Source organism: Rhinopithecus bieti, unplaced genomic scaffold (genome assembly GCF_001698545.2).
Source record: "Rhinopithecus bieti isolate Rb0 unplaced genomic scaffold, ASM169854v2 scaffold_3878, whole genome shotgun sequence".
NCBI classification, from domain to species: domain Eukaryota; kingdom Metazoa; phylum Chordata; class Mammalia; order Primates; family Cercopithecidae; genus Rhinopithecus; species Rhinopithecus bieti.
The window spans coordinates 5,042,358-5,065,103 of NW_016805059.1; the positions used below are offsets into that span (position 1 = coordinate 5,042,358).

The 22,746-nt window shown below is 42.2% G+C and overlaps 1 protein-coding gene across 11 annotated transcripts in view; it reads right to left on the reverse strand.

Annotated features, from left to right (window-relative positions):
• The window catches only part of TRIM2 (tripartite motif containing 2), a 196,719-nt gene that overhangs the window by 57,995 nt on the left and 115,978 nt on the right, over positions 1-22,746 (reverse strand). For 8 of the 11 annotated variants that reach the window (XM_017871102.1, XM_017871098.1, XM_017871096.1 and 5 more), the window contains 2 exons: positions 13,481-13,665; positions 7,972-8,209 (listed from right to left, as the gene is read on the reverse strand). In XM_017871102.1, the coding sequence (XP_017726591.1) occupies positions 7,972-8,209; positions 13,481-13,614 (372 nt within the window). In that variant the 5' untranslated portion in view covers positions 13,615-13,665. The remainder of the gene's footprint in view (positions 1-7,971; positions 8,210-13,480; positions 13,666-22,746) is intronic. The other 3 variants (XM_017871097.1, XM_017871104.1, XM_017871100.1) reach the window with 1 other exon arrangement.

Here is a 22,746-nt window from a genome sequence, read left to right on the forward strand (position 1 = left end):
CTCCAGCCTAGGGGACAGAGCGAGACTCTGTCTCAAAATAATAATAAAAAAAAAAATACAAAACTAGCTGGGCATGGTGGCATGCACCCGTAATCCCAGCTACTCAGGAGGCTGAGGCAGGAGAATTGCTCGAACCCAGGAGGAGAGGCTGCAGTGAGCTGAGATCACACCACTGTACTCCAGCCTGGGTGGCAGAGCAAGTCTCTGTCTCAAAAAAAAAAAAAAAAAAAAAAAAAGAAATCAAGACCATCCTGGCCAAGATGATGAAACCCTGTCTCTACTGAAAATACAAAAAATGCACGGGGTGTGGTGGCATGCACCTGTAGTTCCAGCTACTCGGGAGACTGAGGCAAGGGAACTGTTTGAACCTGGGAGGTGGAGGTTGAAGTGAGCTGAGATTCCGCCACTGCACTCCAGCCTGGAAAAAGAGCAAGACTCTGTCTTAAAAAAAAAAAAACAGTTGGTGGTTCCTTAAAAAATTAAACATAGAATTGCCATATGGTCCAGCAATTCTGCTTTTAGGTACATACCCAGGACAATTGAAAGCATATGTCTGCACAAAAACATGTACATGAATGTTCACAGCAGCATTATTCATAATAGCCAAAAAGTGGAAACAACTCAAATGTCTATCAACTGATGAATGGATTAATAACTTATGGTATATCTATATAATGGAATATTATTTAGCCATTAAAAAGAGTACTAAAATACTATAACATGGATGAACTTGAAAACATGCTAACTGATAGAGGCCAGACTCTAAAACTCACATATTATATGATTCCATTTATATCAAATGTCCATAAGAGGCAAACCCAGAGACAGAATACAGGCTGATGGTTGCTAGGGATTAGTGGGAGGAGGGAGTAGCAGGTGACTGCTTAATGGGCATGGAGTTTCTTTTTGGGGTGATGAATATGTTCTGTAATTTAGACAGTGCTGATATTTGCACAACTTTGTGACTATACTAAAAACCACATTAGTTGTACTTTTTTAAATGGTTGAGATCTGGTGCAGTGGCTCACTCCTATAATCCCAGCACTTTGGGAGGTCCAAGCAGGAGAATCCTTTGAGCCTAGGAGTTCGAGACCAGCCTGGGCAACATAGCAAAGCCCTATCTCCTAAAAAAAAAAAAAAAAAAAAAAAAAAAAAAAAAAAAAAAAAAAAAGTTAGCTAGGTTCGTGGCATGCACCTATAGTCCCAGTTACTCGGGAGGCTGAAGTGGGAGGATCACTTGACTGGGCAATTGAGGCTGCCATGAGCCATGATCATGCCACTGCACTCCAGTCTGGGTGACAGAATAAGACTTTGTCTCTAAAAAAAATTTAAAAAAAATTAAAATCATTAAAAACAAAACAAAACAAAAACAAAAGAAACAGGCCAGGCTCGGTGCCTCACACCTGTAATCCCAGCACTCTGGGAAGCTGAGGCAGGCAGATTGCTTGAGCCCAGGAATTTGAGACCAGTCTGGGTGACAGAGTGAGATTCTGTCTCAAAACAAACAAACAAACAAACAAAATGGATGAAATATTAAATTTTATGTGATGTGAATTTTATTTTTTATCTTGTATTTATGTATTTATTCACTTTTGTAGAGACAGGGTCTCACTTTGTTACCCAGGCATGTCTCAAACTCCTGGCCTCAAGTGATCCTCCTGCCTTGGCCTCCCAAAGTGAGCCACCAAGCCCAGCCTGAATTTTACTTCAGAAACGAACAAACAAAAATTGATCACAGCTTTGAAGAGATAGCAGCAGACCTGGGTTATTATTTCTAGTTCAATATCTTAAGTGTGTCTTGGGAAGCCAAGGCCCTGAAATGATTTTGAAGTATCAACAGCTAGTCATTCTCAAAGGCTTGTGCTTGGGTTCTGACAGCTTTGGTTCAAGCTGAGAGCTAATTGTGTGGGGCCTGTAATTCTGCTGAGCTCATCCATTTCATCCACCTCCAGTGAGATGATGCTGGTGCAGCCTGGGGTGGGTGGGCAGGCCAAAAGCCAGGATGAGCTTGTTGTTGATGGATAGTCACCGCTTCTGTTCACCAGAAGAGATTGGCGGGATCCTATGCATTCCTAACATGCAAAAAGGAGGGTCAGGGCCTTGCAGCCAGCCCTGAGGCTTCTTAAGGGCACTGACAGTTGATCCTGATATGGAAGCGGAAACTTGTTAGTGGAAGTGGAAACTTGTTAGCAGCAGGGCAGTCTTAACGAGGACCTCTCCTTTGCACCTTTGACACCCTTGATAGTCAGGTGCCTAAGCAACCAATAAAAGGGTTTAATGATCATTTGTGTTCCAGGGACCATGAGGCATGAGCTCAAGTGTCTGCTTTAAGTGCAAAGAACCTGTTAGATCACTGGCCATTATTCTTCTTTTTCTTTTGTATTTGAACAATGCCACCATGGCAGTTTAATTAGAAGACAGACAGTGTCACAGCACTTGAAGTTGATGACAGGCTTTCATTCACCCGTGCTAATCAGCATCAGACAGTGGGGATGGTAGCACCCTGCTTTATTGTTAATGACTTGATTTTATTAACCTTCAGATGCTTGGATTGTTTTTAAAGATCTACTCACAGCAACTAACTGCAGCAATTTATCTGGAACATTGCATGCATTTGGCTTGAATAATGAAGACTTCTGTTTCAAAACAGCAGCAATGAACTTCTACAATCTATAATCAAACAATAGAATTATTTAAGGCACATGCTGCTAATTTTCCAAGCATTCTTGCCCCCTAATGTTGCACATTTAGATTATTTCCAATTTTTGATCTTTATCCTCCGCTCTAGCTATTTCCTTAGAAATATTTCCACTGATGGAATTACTGGATTAAAAAATGAGAGGTTGTGTAAAATACTCATTATATTTTGTCAAATTGACATAAACTTTCTGAAGAGCAATTTACCCTTCCACCCATAGCATATGAAAATGTCTCACCATACATACCCTCAAGAGCGCTGGTTACTACCTTTTAAAAAATTGTTAGTTAATTTGAGAAGAATTGATTATTTGTGAAGCTTGACATTTTTCCATATATGATTTTTAGGCATTTATATATCCTCTGTGGATTTTCTGAGTTCTTTGCTCATTTTCTTTTATGATGCTCATATTTTTCTTAATTTGTAAGTGTTTTTACATATTAAGAATTTGCAGGCCGGGCGGGTGGCTCACGCCTGTAATCCCAGCACTTTGGGAGGCCGAGGCAGGCGGATCACGAGGTCAGGAGATCGAGACCATCCTGGTTAACATGGTGAAACCCCATCTCTACTAAAAATACAAAAAATTAGCCGAGCATTGTGGCGGGCATCTGTAGTCCCAGCTACTCGGGAGGCTGAGGCAGGAGAATGACGTGAACCCAAGAGGCGGAGCTTACAGTGAGCCAAGATCACGCCACTGCACTCCAGCCTAGGCAACATAGAGAGACTCTGTCTCAAAAAAAAAAAAAGAAAAGAAAAAAAAAGAATTTGCTGGGGGGCTGGACATAGTGGCTCATGCCTGTAATCCTAGCACTTTTGGGAGGTCCCTTGAGGTGGAAGAATCCCTTGAGGCCAGGAGTTTGCAACCAGCCTGGGCAACATAAGACCTTGTCTCAACAAAAACTTAAAGAATTAGACAGGCATGGTAGCATGCGCCTGTAGTCCCAGCTACTCTGGAGGCTGAGGCAGTGGTATCACTTGAGCCCTGGAGTTGGAGGTCACAGTGAACCATGATAGATAGTGCCACTGCACTCTAGCCTTGGTGACAAAGTGAGACTCAGCCAAAAAAAAAAGGAATTTGCCGGGGTATTTTATTTAATAATTTTACAGCTAATGTCATAAATTAAGCTACTAATGATTTTCTTTTTGTTCTATCTTCATTAAGTTTTGGTATCAGGGTTATAAGCATATCACAAATTATCACAAATGAAATGGGAGACCTTTCTAGCTTTTCCTAAAATACAGAAATATATATACTGTGTATTTAATAAACATACTATACTATGTATAGATATTTCTGTTCTTTTCTTTCTTTGTATATGTTCCATATGTTTATTTTATTACCCTTTTCCTAACTTGAGTTGAATTCTTTTTTGGGGGGTTGTGGGGGTAGGGGCAGGGTCTTGCTTTGTCACCCAAGCAGGAGTACTTTGGCACGATCACAGCTCATTGCTGCCTCGACCTTCTGGGCTCAAGCAATCCTCCTGCCCATCCCCCAACCTTTTTTTTTTTTTTTTTTTTTTGAGACAGAGTCTCACTCTGTTGCCCATGCTGGAGTGCAGTGGCATGATCTTGGCTCACTGCAATCTCTGCCTCCCAGGTTGAAACAATTCTTCTGCCTCAGCCTCCCGAGTAGCTGCGACTACAGGCATGTGCCACCACACCCAGCTAATTTTTGTATTTTTAGTAGAGACGGGGTTTTAACATGTTGGCCAGGCTGGTCTTAAACTCCTGACCTCAGGTGATCCACCCATCTTGGCCTCCCAAAGTGCTGAGATTACACGTATGAGCCTCCGTGCTCGGCCTCATGTTTTGATTTTTTTGGTAGAGATGAGGACTCACTATGTTGCCCAGGCTGGAATTATTTTTAAAAGGAAAATACTTAAACCTATAAAATTTCCTGGGTAGAGATTTGACCCTGCACATTTGATAGAAAAAGTTTCCACTTCCAATATTTTGTAAATAGTCCAATTTTCTATTATTTTCTCTGATTAAATAATTACTAACTTTTAAAGGATATTTGTTTTTTCCCCATAAACATGTGTTACTAACGTAATTCTAGTGCATTGTAGGGCAGGAACTTGATTTACACAATGGGAAAATATAGTGATATTTTCTTTGTGACCTAGTATAAGATTAATTTTAGTTGCTGAAGTTCTCACGATCTTAATAGCTTAGCTTAACAGACTTTAGCACATGCCTTTTTATTTGTGGGAGGCAGATTCTTGAGTCAAAGTGTACTCTTTTCTCTGAAATTCACACTCTCTTCTCCGGGCCCATTGATGCTATTATAGTTCCACCTCTTATCTCTCATTTGGACAATTCAGTAGACTCATAATTGGTTTCCCAGCCTTTAGTGTCTTCCACCCCATTCCTCCAAAATGTCAATAAAATACCTATCTCCTGTTCGGAAGGCTTTGATGCTTTTGCAATTTAAGAAATTGACATCAAACATGTTCTTAATGACATTCACAGCTCATCCCAATCTCTCCCCATCTTTCTTTTCAGGTCCACCTGTGCCTCATCCTCACCTCCCCTGTCTCCATGTTCTAGTTGCTTCCCTGAGCTACAAGCTATTGCCTGAATTTCATGACATTCTCACTTTACTTATGGAGGTAACATTTATTTATTTTTTCTTAATTTTTTTTTTTGAGACAGGTCGGCAATCATGGTTCACTGCAGCCTCAACATCTGGGCCCACAGGATCCTCCTACCTCAGCCTCTAAGTAGCTGGGACTACAGGTGCACCCCCCTCATGCCCAGCTGATTTTTGTATTTTTGGTAGAGGTGGGGTTTTGCCATGTTGCCCAGCCTGGTCTCAAACTCCTGGGCTCAAGCAATTGGCTTGCCTCAGCCTCCCAAAGTGCTGGAATTACAGGCATGAGCCACCATGTCTGGCCCTTAGAAACATCAGGAGACCTACTATAGGCACTGGTGTAAATTTGGGATGTGATGGGGCTGTCATGTAGCATGAGAAATAATGACAGTCAGAAATATTAGCTCGGCTGGGCACAGTGGCACACACCTATAATTTCAGCACTTTGGAAGGCCAAGGCAGGTGAATCACTTGAGCCCAGGAGTTTGAGACCAGCCTGTGCAACATAGTGAAACCCTGTCTCTACAGAAAATACAAAAATTAGCTGGGCGTGGTGGCATGCACCTGTAGTCCCAGATACTGGGGCAGAGGACGGGACTGAGGTGGGAGCATCGCTTAAGCCAGGAAGATGAGGCTTCAGTGAGCCATGAACGTGTTGCTGCAGCCTGGATGACAGATGGAGACCCCATCTCAGAAACAAAACAAAACTGAAAACCCATAAAAAACAAAACAACCTAATGTTTCGAAGACTTTACTCCTCTATCAAGTCACGTCTCCTGAAAGTCTCATTTTAAGGCGCACTCTTACACCTGATAGAAATACCTTCCCAGAACTAGTACTTACAGTGCAAGCTCCAGGCAAAGACAGCTTCAGCATTCACTAAGTACCAGTGTGAGAAGCGGTCATGAGGAAAATACTCAAACTGCTTTCAAAGGCAGCATTTAAAAGTTCTTTTTACAAAATTTACACGATCAATTTCCCTTGGTGTATAATGCATGGAAAACTGATAGTTATTAATAGCCTGGTGTGCTTTCAATTAAATCGTTACAGGTGTCCTTCTCTTGTTTTGGCTACCAGAAAGCTGAGGATGCTGTTTCCTCCAGGGCTAGCTTTTACGATATGCCCAGCAAGCTTTGTGACTTAAACTGTTCCAGCCTCAGTTTCTTCATCTATAAAGTGAAAGTAACTAACAACTACGTTGCAGAGGGGGGTTTAAGGAGCCAAATACGGTGTCTGGCAAATTTGTTTAACAAATATGTATTGACTTCTATGTATAAGACACTGCGCTCAGTGCTAGGGGTCTAATGACAGGTCCTTGCCCTCCCAGAGCTCACATTCTAGAGGGAAAGCCAGGACTAATAAGTACACAAATACACAGTTGATGGCAGGCAGACTACAGTGAGCACCAGGGAGGAAAGAAAGAAGGGACATGATGGAGGGCAACCGGCTACAAGAGGCGATCTGTGTTAGATGGTACAGGTGGAGAAGACTGCTGTGTGCAGGAGAAATTTGCAGTGAGACTTCAAGGAAGAGAATGAGCTCGCCACATAAAGAGGGAACAAAGAGCAACCCAGGCAGAAGGAACAGAACAGCCAGGCCCTGAGGAGGGAAACCGTTTGGCAGGTTCTAGGAGGCTGATGAGGCTCCAGCACAGCGTGCAGAGAGAATGCTGGGAGATGAGGTAAATAAACAGTAGTGTGGCTAATAAGAACTGCTTTGCTCTAACGACTGCTTGCTTGTCTTAGTGGTTTTATTATACCTGGGCCTTCTATTTTAAGCAGTTTCAAATACTTTTGAAGTGACCAATATACAAACGAGATGAATATAAAGTCATTAATTAAAAAATTTTAAAGTTGATATTTATCAAGATGTTACTATATGATTTACATGACTTGAAAATTTAATTCTTCCAATATTCTATATGGTAAATACTATTATTACTTTTTTTTAACTGATAAGGAAATGAGACACAGAGAGTTTAATAAACTTGCCAAAGCTGGCACAGGGAATAAGTTTAAGAGCAGGATTTGAATTAGGCAGCCTGACTCCAAAGCCAATGTCCTTAGACACTACACAATTCTGCCTCTTCAGGTTACATAGCTATTGTGAATCAGTTACTTGATGGTACACACAGGTCCTCCTGAGCTTCTAACTGTTATTGTACTCACTAGTAGCAGGAAATATGTTTGGAATTCATAATCCATAATCTACTACCAGGGATTCACATAGCTTCAAATTCTATCTATTAATAAGGAATAAGGTCTCATGTAGCATGAGAAAATATCCCTCCCAAGAAAAATAAAGAACTCTAATTAACATTTTAATAATCACTCACAACTTGCAGAACTTATCCATTGTTAAATCTGTATCCATAATTTATTACACAGATGTTTATGTAGGTCAAAGTATGCCCAGCTTGCAAATAGCTACTGGTTTGCTCTCCTGGGGATACCAACAATATGTGTGAAGGAGACACAGTGGAGATTGATTTTGTTATTTAAATAGTTCTGGTCAAAGAAAGGGAGCAGGTAAAGTAGTCTGAGGGCTGGTAAAATCTTTTTTAATTACTCGTTTTTCCAGATGGAGTTCTGTTTCAATGTGTAATCTCTGATGTGCCCAAAGCCTCCCCAAGGCCACAGTAGTCGTGCTCCCGGGCAGTATCTGCCATCCGACCACTTACATTCCCATCGTGGTTTGGGCAAGAGAGAGGCTTTCCCGCAGCCACAGCAGTGACTGTCTCCAGGATGGAAGACTCCTCAACGTTGCTGCCTGGAGTTCGCTGCAGCACGTCCATCAGGTTCGTGATGAAGAAATTGTTCTGGAGCGCAGCCACCCCTTTCTCGGGCAGGATGGAGGTCTGGCGGCACACTGGGCAGGAGAGGGTTAAACTGTGGGCGGGAATGTAGTTCTGCAGGCACCTGTTGCAGAAGCAGAGGTGGAGGGACACTTAGCATAGTGCAAAACCACCACTTCTCACAGATACATGTTCTCAGTGACTACACAAGGTATTTGGCAGAAACTCCCATCCCAGTCTCCTTTACTAGAAAGATAATATTTCAGAAACCAACAGGTAAGCTGTACTCACACTAATCAGGCAAATGATTATGCTCAAGGAAAAAAAAATGTCATTGGCCTTTGTAGTGTTTTCCAGAGCCTTGGCACATAAAGTGTGGTCCAGGGATGAGCAGCCTCAGCCTCCCTGGGGGATGCATTTGGTAGAAATGCAGACTCTTAGACCCCATCGGACACTGGCTGAGTCAGCTCCCCATGTGATTTGCATACATGTTAAAGTTTGAGAAGCACTGGCTCACAATATCTAGCAGTGGGCTCACAAATGTATGGACTTTGAAAATGGAAGAAACACATCAAATATTTTTGTTAGCAATGAAATTCTTCTTACATACAAAATCATAATGAGATATGAAAAACACATCAAAGTGGAAAGGTTTGCTTGATGCAAGGATGGGACACCCAGAGTCAGAGCCACACCATCTCTTCTCCTTGTCTCTACTCAACAGGTATCAACTTAACTCATTTAGTTAAAGAAGTGTGTCACCAATAATGACTCATTGAATTCAAAGTACTTCCAATGCTGCTCACTGAATTCAAAGTACTTCCAAAGAGCCTGTGAGGTCGTTACTGTTACGATTCCTTGAGACACATGACGAAACAGACAGAGACAGGCCGGGGTACTTGTCCAAGATACTTAGCTGGCCGGGGGCAGAGTACGAATTCAAACACAGGCAGTTTGGCACCATAATCTTAAGCTCTCAATAATCAGACTGTACAATTTTTCCAGTACCTAGCCAAACAATTCAAAACACACCAACCTAGCCCCATTCCCCTTATTTTGCAGATGAATAGACCTGACATCAAAGACATTCATTGATCTTCTCTATGTCACAGAGGTAGCTAGCCCTGAACCAATACCAGACATGAACAGCTTTTGCTAAGGTCATTAATGACGCCTGAATCCAGCAGATGTTTTTCAATTTTATCTTACTAGACTTCTGGGAAGTATCATTAAGCTTGACTATTGCTCTGCTCACCTTCCTTTTTATTGAAAAATTTCTCTTCCCTTGACTTTATGACACCACACTCACAAGGTTCTCCTGTCTGCTCTATCTTTTCTGAGTCAGTACAGTTTTCAGTTAATCAAGTTTCCATTCATCATGAGACCTCTTCTCTTTCTGGAATATTATATTCACATCACATGTGTGGCTACAAGCATAAGGCTCCCACAATTATATTTCTTCCCACAGACATCTCCTTTGAGCCCCATTAGCTGACTTCTTGACATCTTTTCTTAGATGTCTTGCAGGTCCTAAAACTCAACATGAACAAAACCAAACCCAAGATCTGCTCCCAGACTGTATCCTCTCCCATTCTTGATGAATAGCACCTCCATCCATTTATTTAAACAAACCAGAAACTAGGAGTCATTCTTAAAACAGTAACTCCCTTACTGTTCTTCATTTTCCATATCCAACCCACCACCAAAGCATGTCAATGCCTACATATCTTTCTAACCTCTCCAGTTCTCTTCATCCCCTGCTATATTACCATCCTTGTACCCTCTAACACTTCTCCACATTGCAACCAGAGTGACCTTCTCAAAATTCAAAGTTAGTCATTTAAATCTCCCTCCCACACCATCTGAGATGAAAGCCCTGCCATGGTTTCCACTTCCACTGCTCTTACAACAAAGACAAAAATACGTACATGGTATGGCCGGGCGCGGTGGCTCAAGCCTGTAATCCCAGCACTTTGGGAGGCCGAGACGGGCAGATCACGAGGTCAGGAGATCGAGACCATCCTGGCTAACACAGTGAAACCCCGTCTCTACTAAAATACAAAACTAGCCGGGCGAGGTGGCGGGCGCCTGTAGTCCCAGCTACTCGGGAGGCTGAGGCAGGAGAATGGCGTAAACCCGGGAGGTGGAGCTTGCAGTGAGCTGAGATCCGACCACTGCACTCCAGCCCGGGCGACACAGCGAGACTCCGCCTCAAAAAAAAAAAAAACGTACATGGTAACATAGATTACACACCTCATATGGCCTACAACCTGCATATTTTCTGTGTCTTCCCCTCATTTGCTGCATACCAGCCACAGTGGGCTTATTTAAGTTCTTCCCCAGTGTTGAATAACCCTCTCACTGTAGCACCTCTCACTCACTATAGCAACCTCCCACTATAGCACCTTTGCACATACCTCAAATGCTATTCACTCCCCTTTGCTTAATTTTTACTCATCATTGGGGTTTCTGCATGATCATCACTTCTGCAAGGAAGCCTTCCCTGATTAGGGCAAATTCCTCTACTACTCTTTTTTTTTTTTTGAGACAGAGTCTCGCTCTGTCGCCCAGGCTGGAGTGCAGTGGCCGGATCTCAGCTTACTGCAAGCTCTGCCTGCTGGATTCACGCCATTCTCCTGCCTCAGCCTCCAGAGTAGCTGGGACTACAGGCACCCGCCACCTCGCCCGGCTAGTTTTTTTGTATTTTTTTTAGTAGAGACGGGGTTTCACCAGGTTAGCCAGGATGATCTCGATCTCCTGACCTCATGCTCCGCCCATCTCGGCCTCCCAAAGTGCTGGGATTACAGGCTTGAGCCACTGCGCCCGGCCAAATTCCTCTATTATATTGTTTCCTGTGTACTTCTCGTGTACAGCACCTGTCACTGGTTTAATTTCACATTAGTCTGAGCAATTAGGGGGTTAATGACTGGCTCCTCCACTAGGCTGTGAGTTCCAAGGGGCCAGCAGCTGTGTCTGGCTTTGCTCTCCTTCAAGCCCGTTGATGCTGTTTTGGAAGATGTGGGATAAGAAAGTGACTGTAAGGTGCTCACTGAGTAGCCAGTGTGAATGTCCAGCAGAGGCTGAACATGGGGGTCCTAAAGCTCACTCTCCCGACAGTGAGACAAGCTGTAAAGTTTTGTCTCAGCATAAACAAAAATTTCCCCACCGGGCGCAGTGACTCATTCCTGTAATCCTTGCACTTTGGGAGGCCGACGTGGGCAGATCATGAGGTCAAGAGATCGAGACCATCCTGGCCAACATAGTGAAACCCTGTATCTACTAAAAATACAAAAACTAGCTGGGCATGGTTGCGCATGCCTGTAGTCCCAGCTACTCGGAAGGCTGAGGCAGGAGAATCACTTGAACCCAGGAGGTGGAAGTTGCGGTGAGCTGAGATCGTGCCACTGCACTCCGGCCTGGTGACAGAGCAAGACTCTGTCTCAAAAATTTTAAGGAAAGTCGCCAGCACTTTCAACACCTTCAAACAGAAATCTTCTCGGCTGGACGCAGTGGCTCACACCTGTAAGCCCAACACTTTGGGAGGCCGAGGCAGTTGGATTGCTTGAGCTCAAGAGTTTGAGACCAGCCTGGGCAACATGGAGAAGCCCTGTCTCTATAGTCAGGCATGGTGGTGTGCACCTGTGGTCCCAACTACTCAAGAAGGTGAGGTGGGAAGATCTCTGGAGCCTGGGAAATTGAGGCTGCAGTGAACTGTGATTCTGTCACTGCACTCTAGACTGGCTGACAGAGTGAGATCCTGTCTCAAAATAAATAAATAAATAATAAATAAATAAAATAAAAAATAAAAGAAGAGGAAATCATCTCAACATGCATGAGGCTGGAACAATTTTAACACAGAGCATTCTGTAAGGACTTGCTGTAGCAGGATCTCACAAGTCTCCACCACTAGCTATTGGATGGGGAGTGGGAGTAGGTTGGGCAGACCTAGGGCAGCCAGAGTGTTGCTTCTCACCTGTCAGGGTGAGGAAGTAGGACCCAAACAATAGATAGGCTGGACACTGAATCCTGGGATATGGGGCAATTCTGCCAAGCTCAGACTGAGTGGCTCTGAACGCACTTCTATAGAGAGTGTCTGCCAAGCTATGCTGACTGCCGTACGTCGGGAAACCATCTTATCATGTGTGCCCAGGGACACATGAATGATTACCTGGTATTCATGTTTTAGGTGTACCCATTAAGGGGATGGAGGAATCACGCTCTAATTATTTTGGAATATGAATTACTAAGCACTTAAGCCAAAGTATAACATGAATAAAATAAAAAGTGCTCTATATACCACCACTAAAACAAACCAAAACCCATATACACAAGCACACACACACACACAAAACCCCACACAACCCCAAACAAACAAAAAGCCACAACTGCTAGTAACAAATCTACCTTCTCCTTCCATCCATCACCACCATGAAGGATATGGTTATTCTTTTGCAATTGAACCTTGCAAAGTAAATCAACTCAAAAAATGGTCAGTCAGATAATAAAGACATGTTAAATCAGATATTTGTGTAATCAGCATAGATTTGAAGCCATTTGAAATACTGATTTCCAGTTCTATCATAGGAAGTAAAGTATTTTCAGTATGTATATTAAATAATGATAAAATGTATTTAACAAAATGCTATAAAACATAATTACCATATTTATTTTAAGAAAGTTATATAACTTCACTAGGGAAATATTTATAAGTAAGATAAACTAATTACTAACAAACTTATACTTACATGGTAAGTTAAACAATGGGGTAAAAGTATATTTTGATAACTGATTAACACCCCTCTCCAAAAACAAATACTCTATCAAGAAGATAAATAAGGAAGTCTGTTTTCACATATAGCAAATTACATAGTCAGGTAATTTATTTAATATATATATTTTTTTCTTTATCTAAAACAACATAGCATTCAAATGTGACATTAGTATGTGTCTGAAGAATCTTTGGAAAATAAGCTATACCCTTTGAAGTAACCACTCATATATGCAGATGTTCTACCTGATTTGTTATATGGGAGGAAACGATAGATTTTTTTAATTGACTCTCAAAGACCCTCTGTAGGGATCTGCTGTGGACAAAAACTGTTTCACAAAGAACAAAGGGAAGTTTTAAAAGATTTTTCAACTTAACATTCTTATTTAATGCTCCATCTCTTGTGTAAATGAATCAGTAGTTACTAGATTGCTTTCTCTCACTTATAATGGTTTGAAATAAAGTAAATTATTTGCAACTCATGATTCTGTTTTTCAATGTCTGGCAAAGGCACAAGAGATTAGTTTTCTCTCAAAGGTAACTGTAGAATTCTGGGAAAGAATCTTGCAGTAGGTTGTAGGAGGTCAGCCTGTGAAACTCCCTTCTCTAAGCACAAAGGAGGCTTACCTCTCGCAGAAAGTGTGCAGACAGGGGAGAACCTTGGGATTCTTGTACCGTTCCAGGCATATACTGCAAATCAGAAACTGCTTGTCAATCTGGCGCACCACAGGACTTGGGATGTTGGTGCCTTCACTGGCCATCCTAGACCACTGACATGGGGGGCCGGCTGTCTTTGACCCTGCACGCTGCTGCTGTCAGACAGAAAATCAAAACAGAAAAATATATAATGATCTGTAGGTACAAGTCAATTACTGGCTCTTTCACTGTAAGCATTGTGTTATTAATTAAGGTAGAAGTCAACGTCAGTGACCTCAAAATGACCAATAAGCCAACCCTTATTGCTATACGAGTACAGTGAGCTCCCTGTTGTTTGTTTTGTAAATCAATAAAATCCTCACATGTTCGCCACGCAAACAAAACAAATTAAAAGATGGCGTGTTGTACAAAGAGGTATGCTCACTGGGTTTCAAAGCAGTGGTGACTAAGGGGATAAATACTTTATATAGCTATGTCTGCTTATGCCTTTAGCCATGACTATATTTAAACATATATTTACATTTTATATTCTTATTAAAATTGAATATGTTTTTCCAACTATTGTAGTTGAAGAGGTTGGACTATGTCACACCAAAATATGTCACTTTGATATAAGGATTATTTTGATCTGAAAGCTACATAGAAAGAACAGACAGAAGAGGACCTCTCTGCCCTTCCCCATCTGCCTAAAAGCAGGGCATAAACTTCTCTTTTGTAAAGGAAATTTCCATTTGTAAAGGTGCCTCTCTCTCCGGAGCCAGGAAAAGAAGTCTCTTAAACACTGAAGACTGCATGGAGATGATCTTGCAAAATGATCTTACTAAACAAACCTTATCTACCATACATTCCGACAATTTACTGCCCCAGAAGTCCAAACCCCTCTTTCTTTTGTCTAGGCAGTTCTCCACAATATATTGTCCTTTGTCCAAATGGTATGCAAAACCCAAAGAGGAGGTTGTGAAGCCCTTGACAATGTAAAATTAAAATAGTATCAAAAGGTATATGCCTTTTTCTCCTGTTAATCTGTCTTTCGTCACTTTAATTTATAGACCCTAGGTACATACTCTAGGAGGGCAGAATAAAAGTTTTTCCTCCCCTACATGCTCTTCATATGCATGGGGGTGATAATTGGAATTTTAATTAAAACTTTGTATATGGTTCAGAGTGTTTTCTTTAGGACTAAAGGTTTATAGATTTGAAACTAAAATATATTCGCTATGGGGCAGGGACAAGGCTAGAGGTGTTCCCTATAATTTAAAAGAAATATCTGTTGGTATTCATGTCTGGGCATTTGAAAGACCTGGTGAAGTTAATTAATTCAGAGAAGGTTTCAAAATGTTAGGGATCATGCCAGGAAAGGAGAATCAGAAGAGGGCAACAGAGAAAGAGAAGACAGCAGAGAGTTTGAGAGCACAAGAGAGGAAAAAGTTACAACACAAAACACAGCTTCTTTTACCACCTTAAAGAATTTCTGGCTTCTACACCAAAGGCATAAACCAAGGCTGAGCTAAAATTTACCTCTTCATCTTCTAAATATTTGGTAAGGCGTCCAGAGCCCTCTAATTTCCTATGGAAATACTCTTTAACAAAAAGAAAATAAAAGAGAGAGAAAGTGAAACCGCCTTTGCAAAAACTATAACTGAGAAAATTACGGCAGTGAAAGAGATCAGACCTAACCGACTCCATCTTGCTTCTGACCTTTAAACTGTCCTTGTTCATTCCTGGGCATAGGTTAAGGGAAGGAATTGAGTTTATAGTTTGACTCTGAAACAAAATTGATAATAGCCCTTTTCCACAAAGACCCTTTCTTGCCTGAGGACCAGTCTGCCTTTGTAGGACTAACAAATTAGCTACAAGATTAGAAATTAAGGGCCGGGCGCGGTGGCTCAAGCCTGTAATTCCAGCACTTTGGGAGGCCGAGACGGGCGGATCACGAGGTCAGGAGATCGAGATCATCCTGGCTAACACGGTGAAACCCCATCTCTACTAAAATACAAAAAACTAGCCGGGCGAGGTGGCGGGCGCCTGTAGTCCCAGCTACTCCGGAGGCTGAGGCAGGAGAATGGCGTGAACCCGGGAGGCGGAGCTTGCAGTGAGGTGAGATCTGGCCACTGCACTCCAGCCCGGGCGACAGAGCAAGACTCCGTCTCAAAAAAAAAAAGAAATTAAGGTGTAGGGATCATGCAGCCTCTGGCTGCAAGAGTCTGAACCTCCCAAAATTGCTCTTCGGGATAACAACACTATTGTAAAACCAAAGATCAGTGCTTGAGATGTTTTGCAGAGCCTGCACTCAGTGGATCAACTGACACCACCCATACCGGTAATCTGGCTCAACCAGCTCTGTGATCCCACCCAGGAACAGAAGACAGCAAGAAGACCCCACTTTGACTCCTCTATGATTCTGTCTCCAACCTGACCAATCAGCACTCACCACTTTCCCAGCCCCTACCTGCTAAATTATCTTTAAAAACTCTGATCCAACTGGTTTGAATAATAATAAAACTCTGGTCTCCTGCACAGCTGGCTCTGAGTGAATTACTCTTTCTCCATTGCAATTCCCTGTCTTGATAAATTGGCTCTGTCTAGTCAGCAGGCAAAAGAAAGTTGGGTGGTTACAAAAGAAAGGAAGGGAAGAAAGAAAAGAAAGAAAAAAGGAAGGAAAAGAAAAAGAGAGAGAAAGAAGGAAGGAAGGAAATAAAGGGAAAAAAAGAAAGAAAAGAGGTTTAATATTTAATATGACCCTAGGCAGGAGGTCATACTATTCTTTATTATTTGTTATTATTATTTTTTGAGATGGAGTCTCGCTTTGTCACCCAGGCTGGAGTGCAGTGGTGCGATCTTGGCTCACTTCAAGCTCCGCCTCCCGGGTTCACGCCATTCTCCTGCCTCAGCCTTCCCAGTAGCTGGGACTACAGGCGCCCGCCACCACACCCGGCTAATTTTTTGTATTTTTTAGTAGAGACAGGGTTTCACTGTGTTAGCTAGGATGGTCTCGATCTCCTGACCTCGTGATCCACCCGCCTCAGCCTCCCAAAGTGCTGGGATTACAGGCATGAGGGGTCATACTATTATTCTTATTCTACAGATTAAAAGAAACAAAACAGAGGCTCAGTCAAGAAGTTCACCAGAATGCAAACTCAAGGAGTATATGTCTCTAAAGCCCATGGCCTTTTCACTACTTAAACCACAACACTGCCCTTGGACCTTGTGTTTTAAAAAGGCTGCACTACAGAAGCTTGGTTTACATATGACACTTTAACTTGGCCTGGTGCCTGTTTTTAAAGCTTGGAAATACTCCATATTTACAGAAGCAACACTTCTATACTTTCTAAAGAAAACATTTTTTTCCAAATATAAATAATAGCTCTCCTTCCTACCAAGTCACTAAATTTTTAAAAAGCGTATCAACTTTTATCAGGAAAATTCAGCTGCTGGATGGTCCAAGTGCAGTGGTGTTTACAGATAACTGATCACAACCAGTTACAGATTTTGTTGCTCCTTCTACACCCCCACTGCTTCACTTGACTAGCCTTAAAAAAAAGAAAAAAAGAAAACCAAGAAAATTCTGTTTATATATATGAGTATAGTTCCAACCACGACACACCCATTTTCCAACTCTGTACCTTTTAGATAAGTTCATTAAAGAGTATGATTTTAAAAACAGGCTGGGTGCCATCTCTCACACCTGTAATCCCAGCACTTCGGGAGTTCGGGTGAACAGATCACTTGAGCCCAGGACTTCAAGAGCAGCCTGGGCAACATGGTGAATCCCCATCTCTACAAAAAAATACAAAAAAAAAAGGTTGGGCGCAGTGACTCACACCTGTAATTCCAGCACTTTGGGAGGCCGAGGCGGGCAGATACCGAGGTCGAGAGATCGAGACCATCCTGGTCAACATGGTAAAACTCCGTCGCTACCAAAAATATAAAAATTAGCTGGGCATGGTGGCACGCACCTGTGGTCCCAGCTACTCAGGAGGCTGAGGCAGGAGAATCACTTGAACCTGGGAGGTGGAGATTGCAGTGAGCAGAGATCGTGCCGCTGCACTCCAGCCTGGTGACAGAGCGAGACTCTGTCTCAAAAAAAAAAAAAAAAAAAAAAATTAGCCAGGCATGGTAGCACACATATATAGTCCCAGCTGCTCAGGAGGCTGAGGTGGGAGGATTGCTTGAGCTCGGGAGGTCAAGGCTGCAATGAGCCATTAGCATGCCCCTGCACTCCAGCCTGGGTGACAGAATGAGACTCTGACTCAAAATAAAATAATAAAATAAAATAACATATAGAACCTTGTGAAACACCTGCTATACAAGAGTGACACATTCAGACAGAACTCACTGCATAGTTAAACGTGTAGGTATGACATCCAATCAGCCACCATTATCTGCTAGACTTTCCATAGAGTGTTTCTCCAAAGTAGCTCATCTCTCAGGGGCTCAAAATGTTGGGAGCCTGTCTGTTTTCTTAACCACATCCCTATGACATCAGACTAGGGGAGGAATGGACTTGTCTGTCTTAATCAAAACCAAGGCTCAGGGTTTAAATGACTGGCCCAAGGTCATTCAGTAAAATCAATGAATCAGAAAGGTCAGATTTCAAGTTTTCTGCCTTATCTGATAAATCAATGATGTAAGTTTAACACTTCACTAGAGAGAGTGTGTGTATGTGTGTAACCAGTAAAAATGGTAAGAGTGCTCACTTTGGCAGCACTAAAATTTGAATGATACAGAAAATATTGTCCCTGAGCAAGAATGGCATGCAAATTTGTGAAGTGTTCCATATTTTCTTTAAAAAGATGTTAAACTTTTCCATTGAAATTAGTTAAAAATAATTTTATTTTGAATAGCTTTTGAAATTTTCATAGTACCCTTTGAAATAATCAGAGCCATGCTGGGTATTGAAAAAAGCAGAGAGAAAGCATCATACTGAATTTTACTCCTTTTTTTAAACCTTACAATTTTGGATTTTGGGCAAGATAAAATTTGTTTTAATCAAATGATATACATTGACTAAATGAAATTTCTTGAGCCAATATTTTGTGCTCTAAAGCCGAAAATGAAAACATTTCATTCTAACTTTCTGATAATTATTGTAATGGGTGAGAGCAAGTCTCTGTATTGTAGTATTATTAATTTGCATGGTAAATTAATTAAGTTTACTCATTAACACTAATTTAAAATCATGACAGTATCACAGATCTGTCACAAGTGACCTGTTGAAGGCATCTGGATTTTTAGAACTCCCAAAATCAACACAAAAGTTTTCCAATCCCCAAAGATCCCCAAATTTGCCAGGATAATATCCTTCCCTGGATACCCACACCAGGAAGAGAATTTGACTGCTCCTAATGGGACTATGTGCTCAGAAGAACTGAGGCACAGAATGAGCTAATAAGCACTGTGGGAAGTCTGAATCAGTCCGAATATGCCATGAGGAATACACTCAATATACACTAACCTTCAATCAAAGAGTTGGGGCACTACCACAGTTTCTGGTCTCCTTGATTAAAAAAGCAACAAATGTTTTATCTAGATGCTTTGCTGGTCTCCTTTCCCCACCTTGCTTTCTAAATTGTCAGAGACCCTTCTTACCCACATAACCAGTGGAAGTCAGTGCACTATAATGAAAGAGATCAGAATATAGAACTGCTCTTCTAAATGCTAGAGAGTTGCAAAACTAACTTCTGAAGGGATCCGTGTGAAAACATGCCTGGGGTGGACTTTGCCTGTAAAGAAGCCCGAAAGCTTTTGGATGTAGGAACTAACATCAGACACATTGACAAAAAGCCAGTAGAAAGGGAATGGTAGCAAAGGCAGAAAGAACCACTTTAAAATAATACAAATCGTCAACATTAGTTTGACATTGACCTTAGCCAATAAGAGTTTTCATATGGAAGACTAGCTGAGGTTCCCTGTCTGTGGAAAACAAACAGCAAGACCCCTTACAAAGAAGCTCACTCCCCTTTGTCCAGCTCAGTGTCACCTGCTCACTCCGACCATTCTGTTCAAAACTGCATCTTGCCACCAGTTACCTAGCGCTGCTATCCCCAGTCCTTGCTTGGTTTTTCTCCATAGCACTGGTCAACTCCTGTTACAGATCCCATGTCTGTGTCCCTCCCAAATTCACATGTTGAAGCCCTAACCCCCAATGTGATGGGATCAGGAGGAGAGGCCTTTGGGAGGTGATTAGGTCATCAGGGTAGGGCCCTTATGATGGGATCAGTGCCCCTGTAAGAGGAGATAAGAGGGGGACTGCTTTCCCATTCTGTCCACTCTCTGCCATGTGGGCCATCTGCCTATAAAGCCAGAAGAGGGCCTCACTAGAACCCACCATGCTGGCACGCTGATCTCAGATTTCCTAACCTCTAGGACTGTGAAACAATACATCCTTTTTGTTTAAGTCATCCAATCTATGGCATTTTTGTTATAGCAGCTGGAACTAAGCCTTCCAACATACTATGTAATTTATATATTTTTGATATAGTCTCCGCCCTCCCCCTAGAATGTAAGGCCTACAAGGGCACGGATTTGTGTCTCACTATTCACTGCAGTAGTTCCAGCGCCTAGAAGGGTCCTGGTACATAGTAGACATTATTTTTGAATGAATCAAACTAGCAAAATATAACATGGAAACGGACTTATTCACAGCAGCAGCAAAGAGCAGTACTTGCTGAATTCCATGATAAAGAGTATGGTTGTTGCCGATTATCTGAATGTTTGCACCTGACCTCGGACATTACCTGCTTCCCTATGTGATAGTCTTTTTTTTTTTTTCTTTTTAAGACAGGATCTCTCTCTGTCACTCAGGCTGCAGTGCAGTGATGTGATCACAGCTCACTGCAACCTCCACCTCCAAGGCTCAAGTGAGAGTCCCATCTCAGCCTCCCAAGTAGCTGCAACCACAAGTGGGCACCACCATGCCCAGCTAATTTTTGTATTTTTTGCAGAGAAGGGGTCCCACTATGTTGCCCAGCTGGTTTTGGACTCTTGGGCTCAAGTGATCCTCTTGCTTCAGCCTCCCAAAGTGCTGGGATTACAGGCGTGAACCACCGTCCCAGCCTCCCATGTGATAGTCTAATGCTCAGCAACATAAGCCATCATCCAGAGGGTAAACATTAGTGACATATTTTAACATGTTCACAGATGCAGAAAAAGAAACAGAACTATTGAGTACATGAAAGCACCTTCACAAAATTATGACAGTGAGAAAATCTGGCATACAAAATTATGACCGTGAAAGGAATCTGACATAGCTGACTCCATCTTCCTTCTAACCTCCATGCTGTCCTTGTTTATTCCCAGATGTAGGCCAAACTAACTTTGGGAGCAATTTAGTTTATAGTTTAACTTTAAAACAGGAAAGATAACAGCCCATTCCTGAAACAAGCCCCTCCTTGCTCAGGATAAAAACCACCTTTATAAAACTAACAAATAAGACCAGGCGCGGTGGCTCATGCCTGTAATCCTAGCACTTTGGGAGGCCAAGATGGGCGGATCATGAAGTCAGGAAATCCAGACCATCCTGGCTAACATAGTTGAAACCCCGTCTCTACTAAAAATACAAAAAATTCACTGAGCGTGGTGGCAGGCGCCTGTAGTCCCAGCTACTCAGGAGGCTGAGGCGGGAGGATGGCATGAACCCGGGAGGCAGAGCTTGCATTGAGCAGAGTCACACCACTGCACTCCAGCCTGGGCGAATGAGCAAGACTGTATCTCAAAACAAACAAACAAACAAAAAAAAAAACTAACAAATTAGCCACAAGGTTAGAATTACGGTTCAGTCAGGAGCCCTGTAGCCACAGGTCGCAAGATTCCTATCCTCCCCAGTTGCTCCTATAGGTAACATCACTATTATATTGTGCAGGGTCTGGATTTTATTGAATAAATAAATTAAATAAAAAATAAAAAACATCACTATTGTAAAACCTAAGATTGGTGTTCGAGATATTTTTCAGACCCTGTATTCTGAGGGACCAGCTGGCATCACCCAGATCAGTAAGCTGGCTCCACGAGTTTTATAATTCCATCAAGAAGTAAAGACAGGCAGAAGACACCTTCAACCTCCTATGATTTCATCCCTGACTCAAGTAATCAACAATTCCCATTCCCTAGCCCCCTGCTTGCCAAACTACCCTTGAAAAACCCTAGCCTTGGAATTTTGGGGAAGTCTGATTTGAGTAATAAAGTCCAGTCTTCCACTTAGCTGGCTCTGCATTTATTAAACTCTTTCTCTATTGTAATACTGTTGTCTTGGTAAGTCGGCTGTATCTGTGCACTGGGCAAGAAGAACCATTGGGCAATTACAGACACATATGCATGGAAATAAAAAGCCTAAAACGGTTGGCACATAAATCCCTTATTAATGGGGGCTTGCCAACTAAACAGAGCTTGTTGTGGGAAAAGCAATTCAATGATCACATAACAAAATCCTTGGGCATACAAAAATCCGGCTCCAGTGTTTCTTCCCTCACATCATCTCTGGTGGTTTTCCTGGCTCACTTTCTCAAATATCCTACAATTTGGTGGAAATTAACCACCGAATGCAAAAGAACTTGATAGGAGAAGCTGAAATGAGAGAAAAATGCCTATGTCCACAATTCTAAGATTTAGACCACATTTCCCATCCCAAATTATACCGTTTAGATCAGAAAACTATCCAGACTCTTTATTGCTGACACCACAGTGAGGAAGAGCAGGAATAAAGAATGGCAGAGAAAAGCCAACATTAAATCGCTCTTCTTGAGAAGGGGAGGGAGCTGGCAAAATCTTGTCTGCCTGTTCTAGGGAAAGTGGTGGGTAACAGAGGCCAAGATTCTGCTGAAACGTGATTTGTGGGTAAGAGGTCGCATATTTGATTATACATCATCCTAAAGGTACTCAATTACATTCCTACAGTGTAATTTTATGGTATTCCTGGGTTATTGCTTCTCTTTGGTGCCACTTTAGTTGGATTTATTTATTAAGATGCCTTTTTCTTTTTATCTCCCTAAGACAGATTCTCCCTCTGTCTCCCAGGTTGGAGTACAGTGGTGTGACCTCGGCTCACCACAACCTCCACCTCCCAGGTTCAAGTGATTCTCCTACCTCAGCCTCCAGCCTAGCTGAGATTACAGGTGTGCCCCACCACATCCTGCTAATTTTTGCATTTTTAGTAGAGACAGGGTTTCACCATATTGGCCAGGCTGGTCTCGAACCACTGGGCCCAAGCAATCCGCCAGCCTTGGCCTCTTAAAATGCTG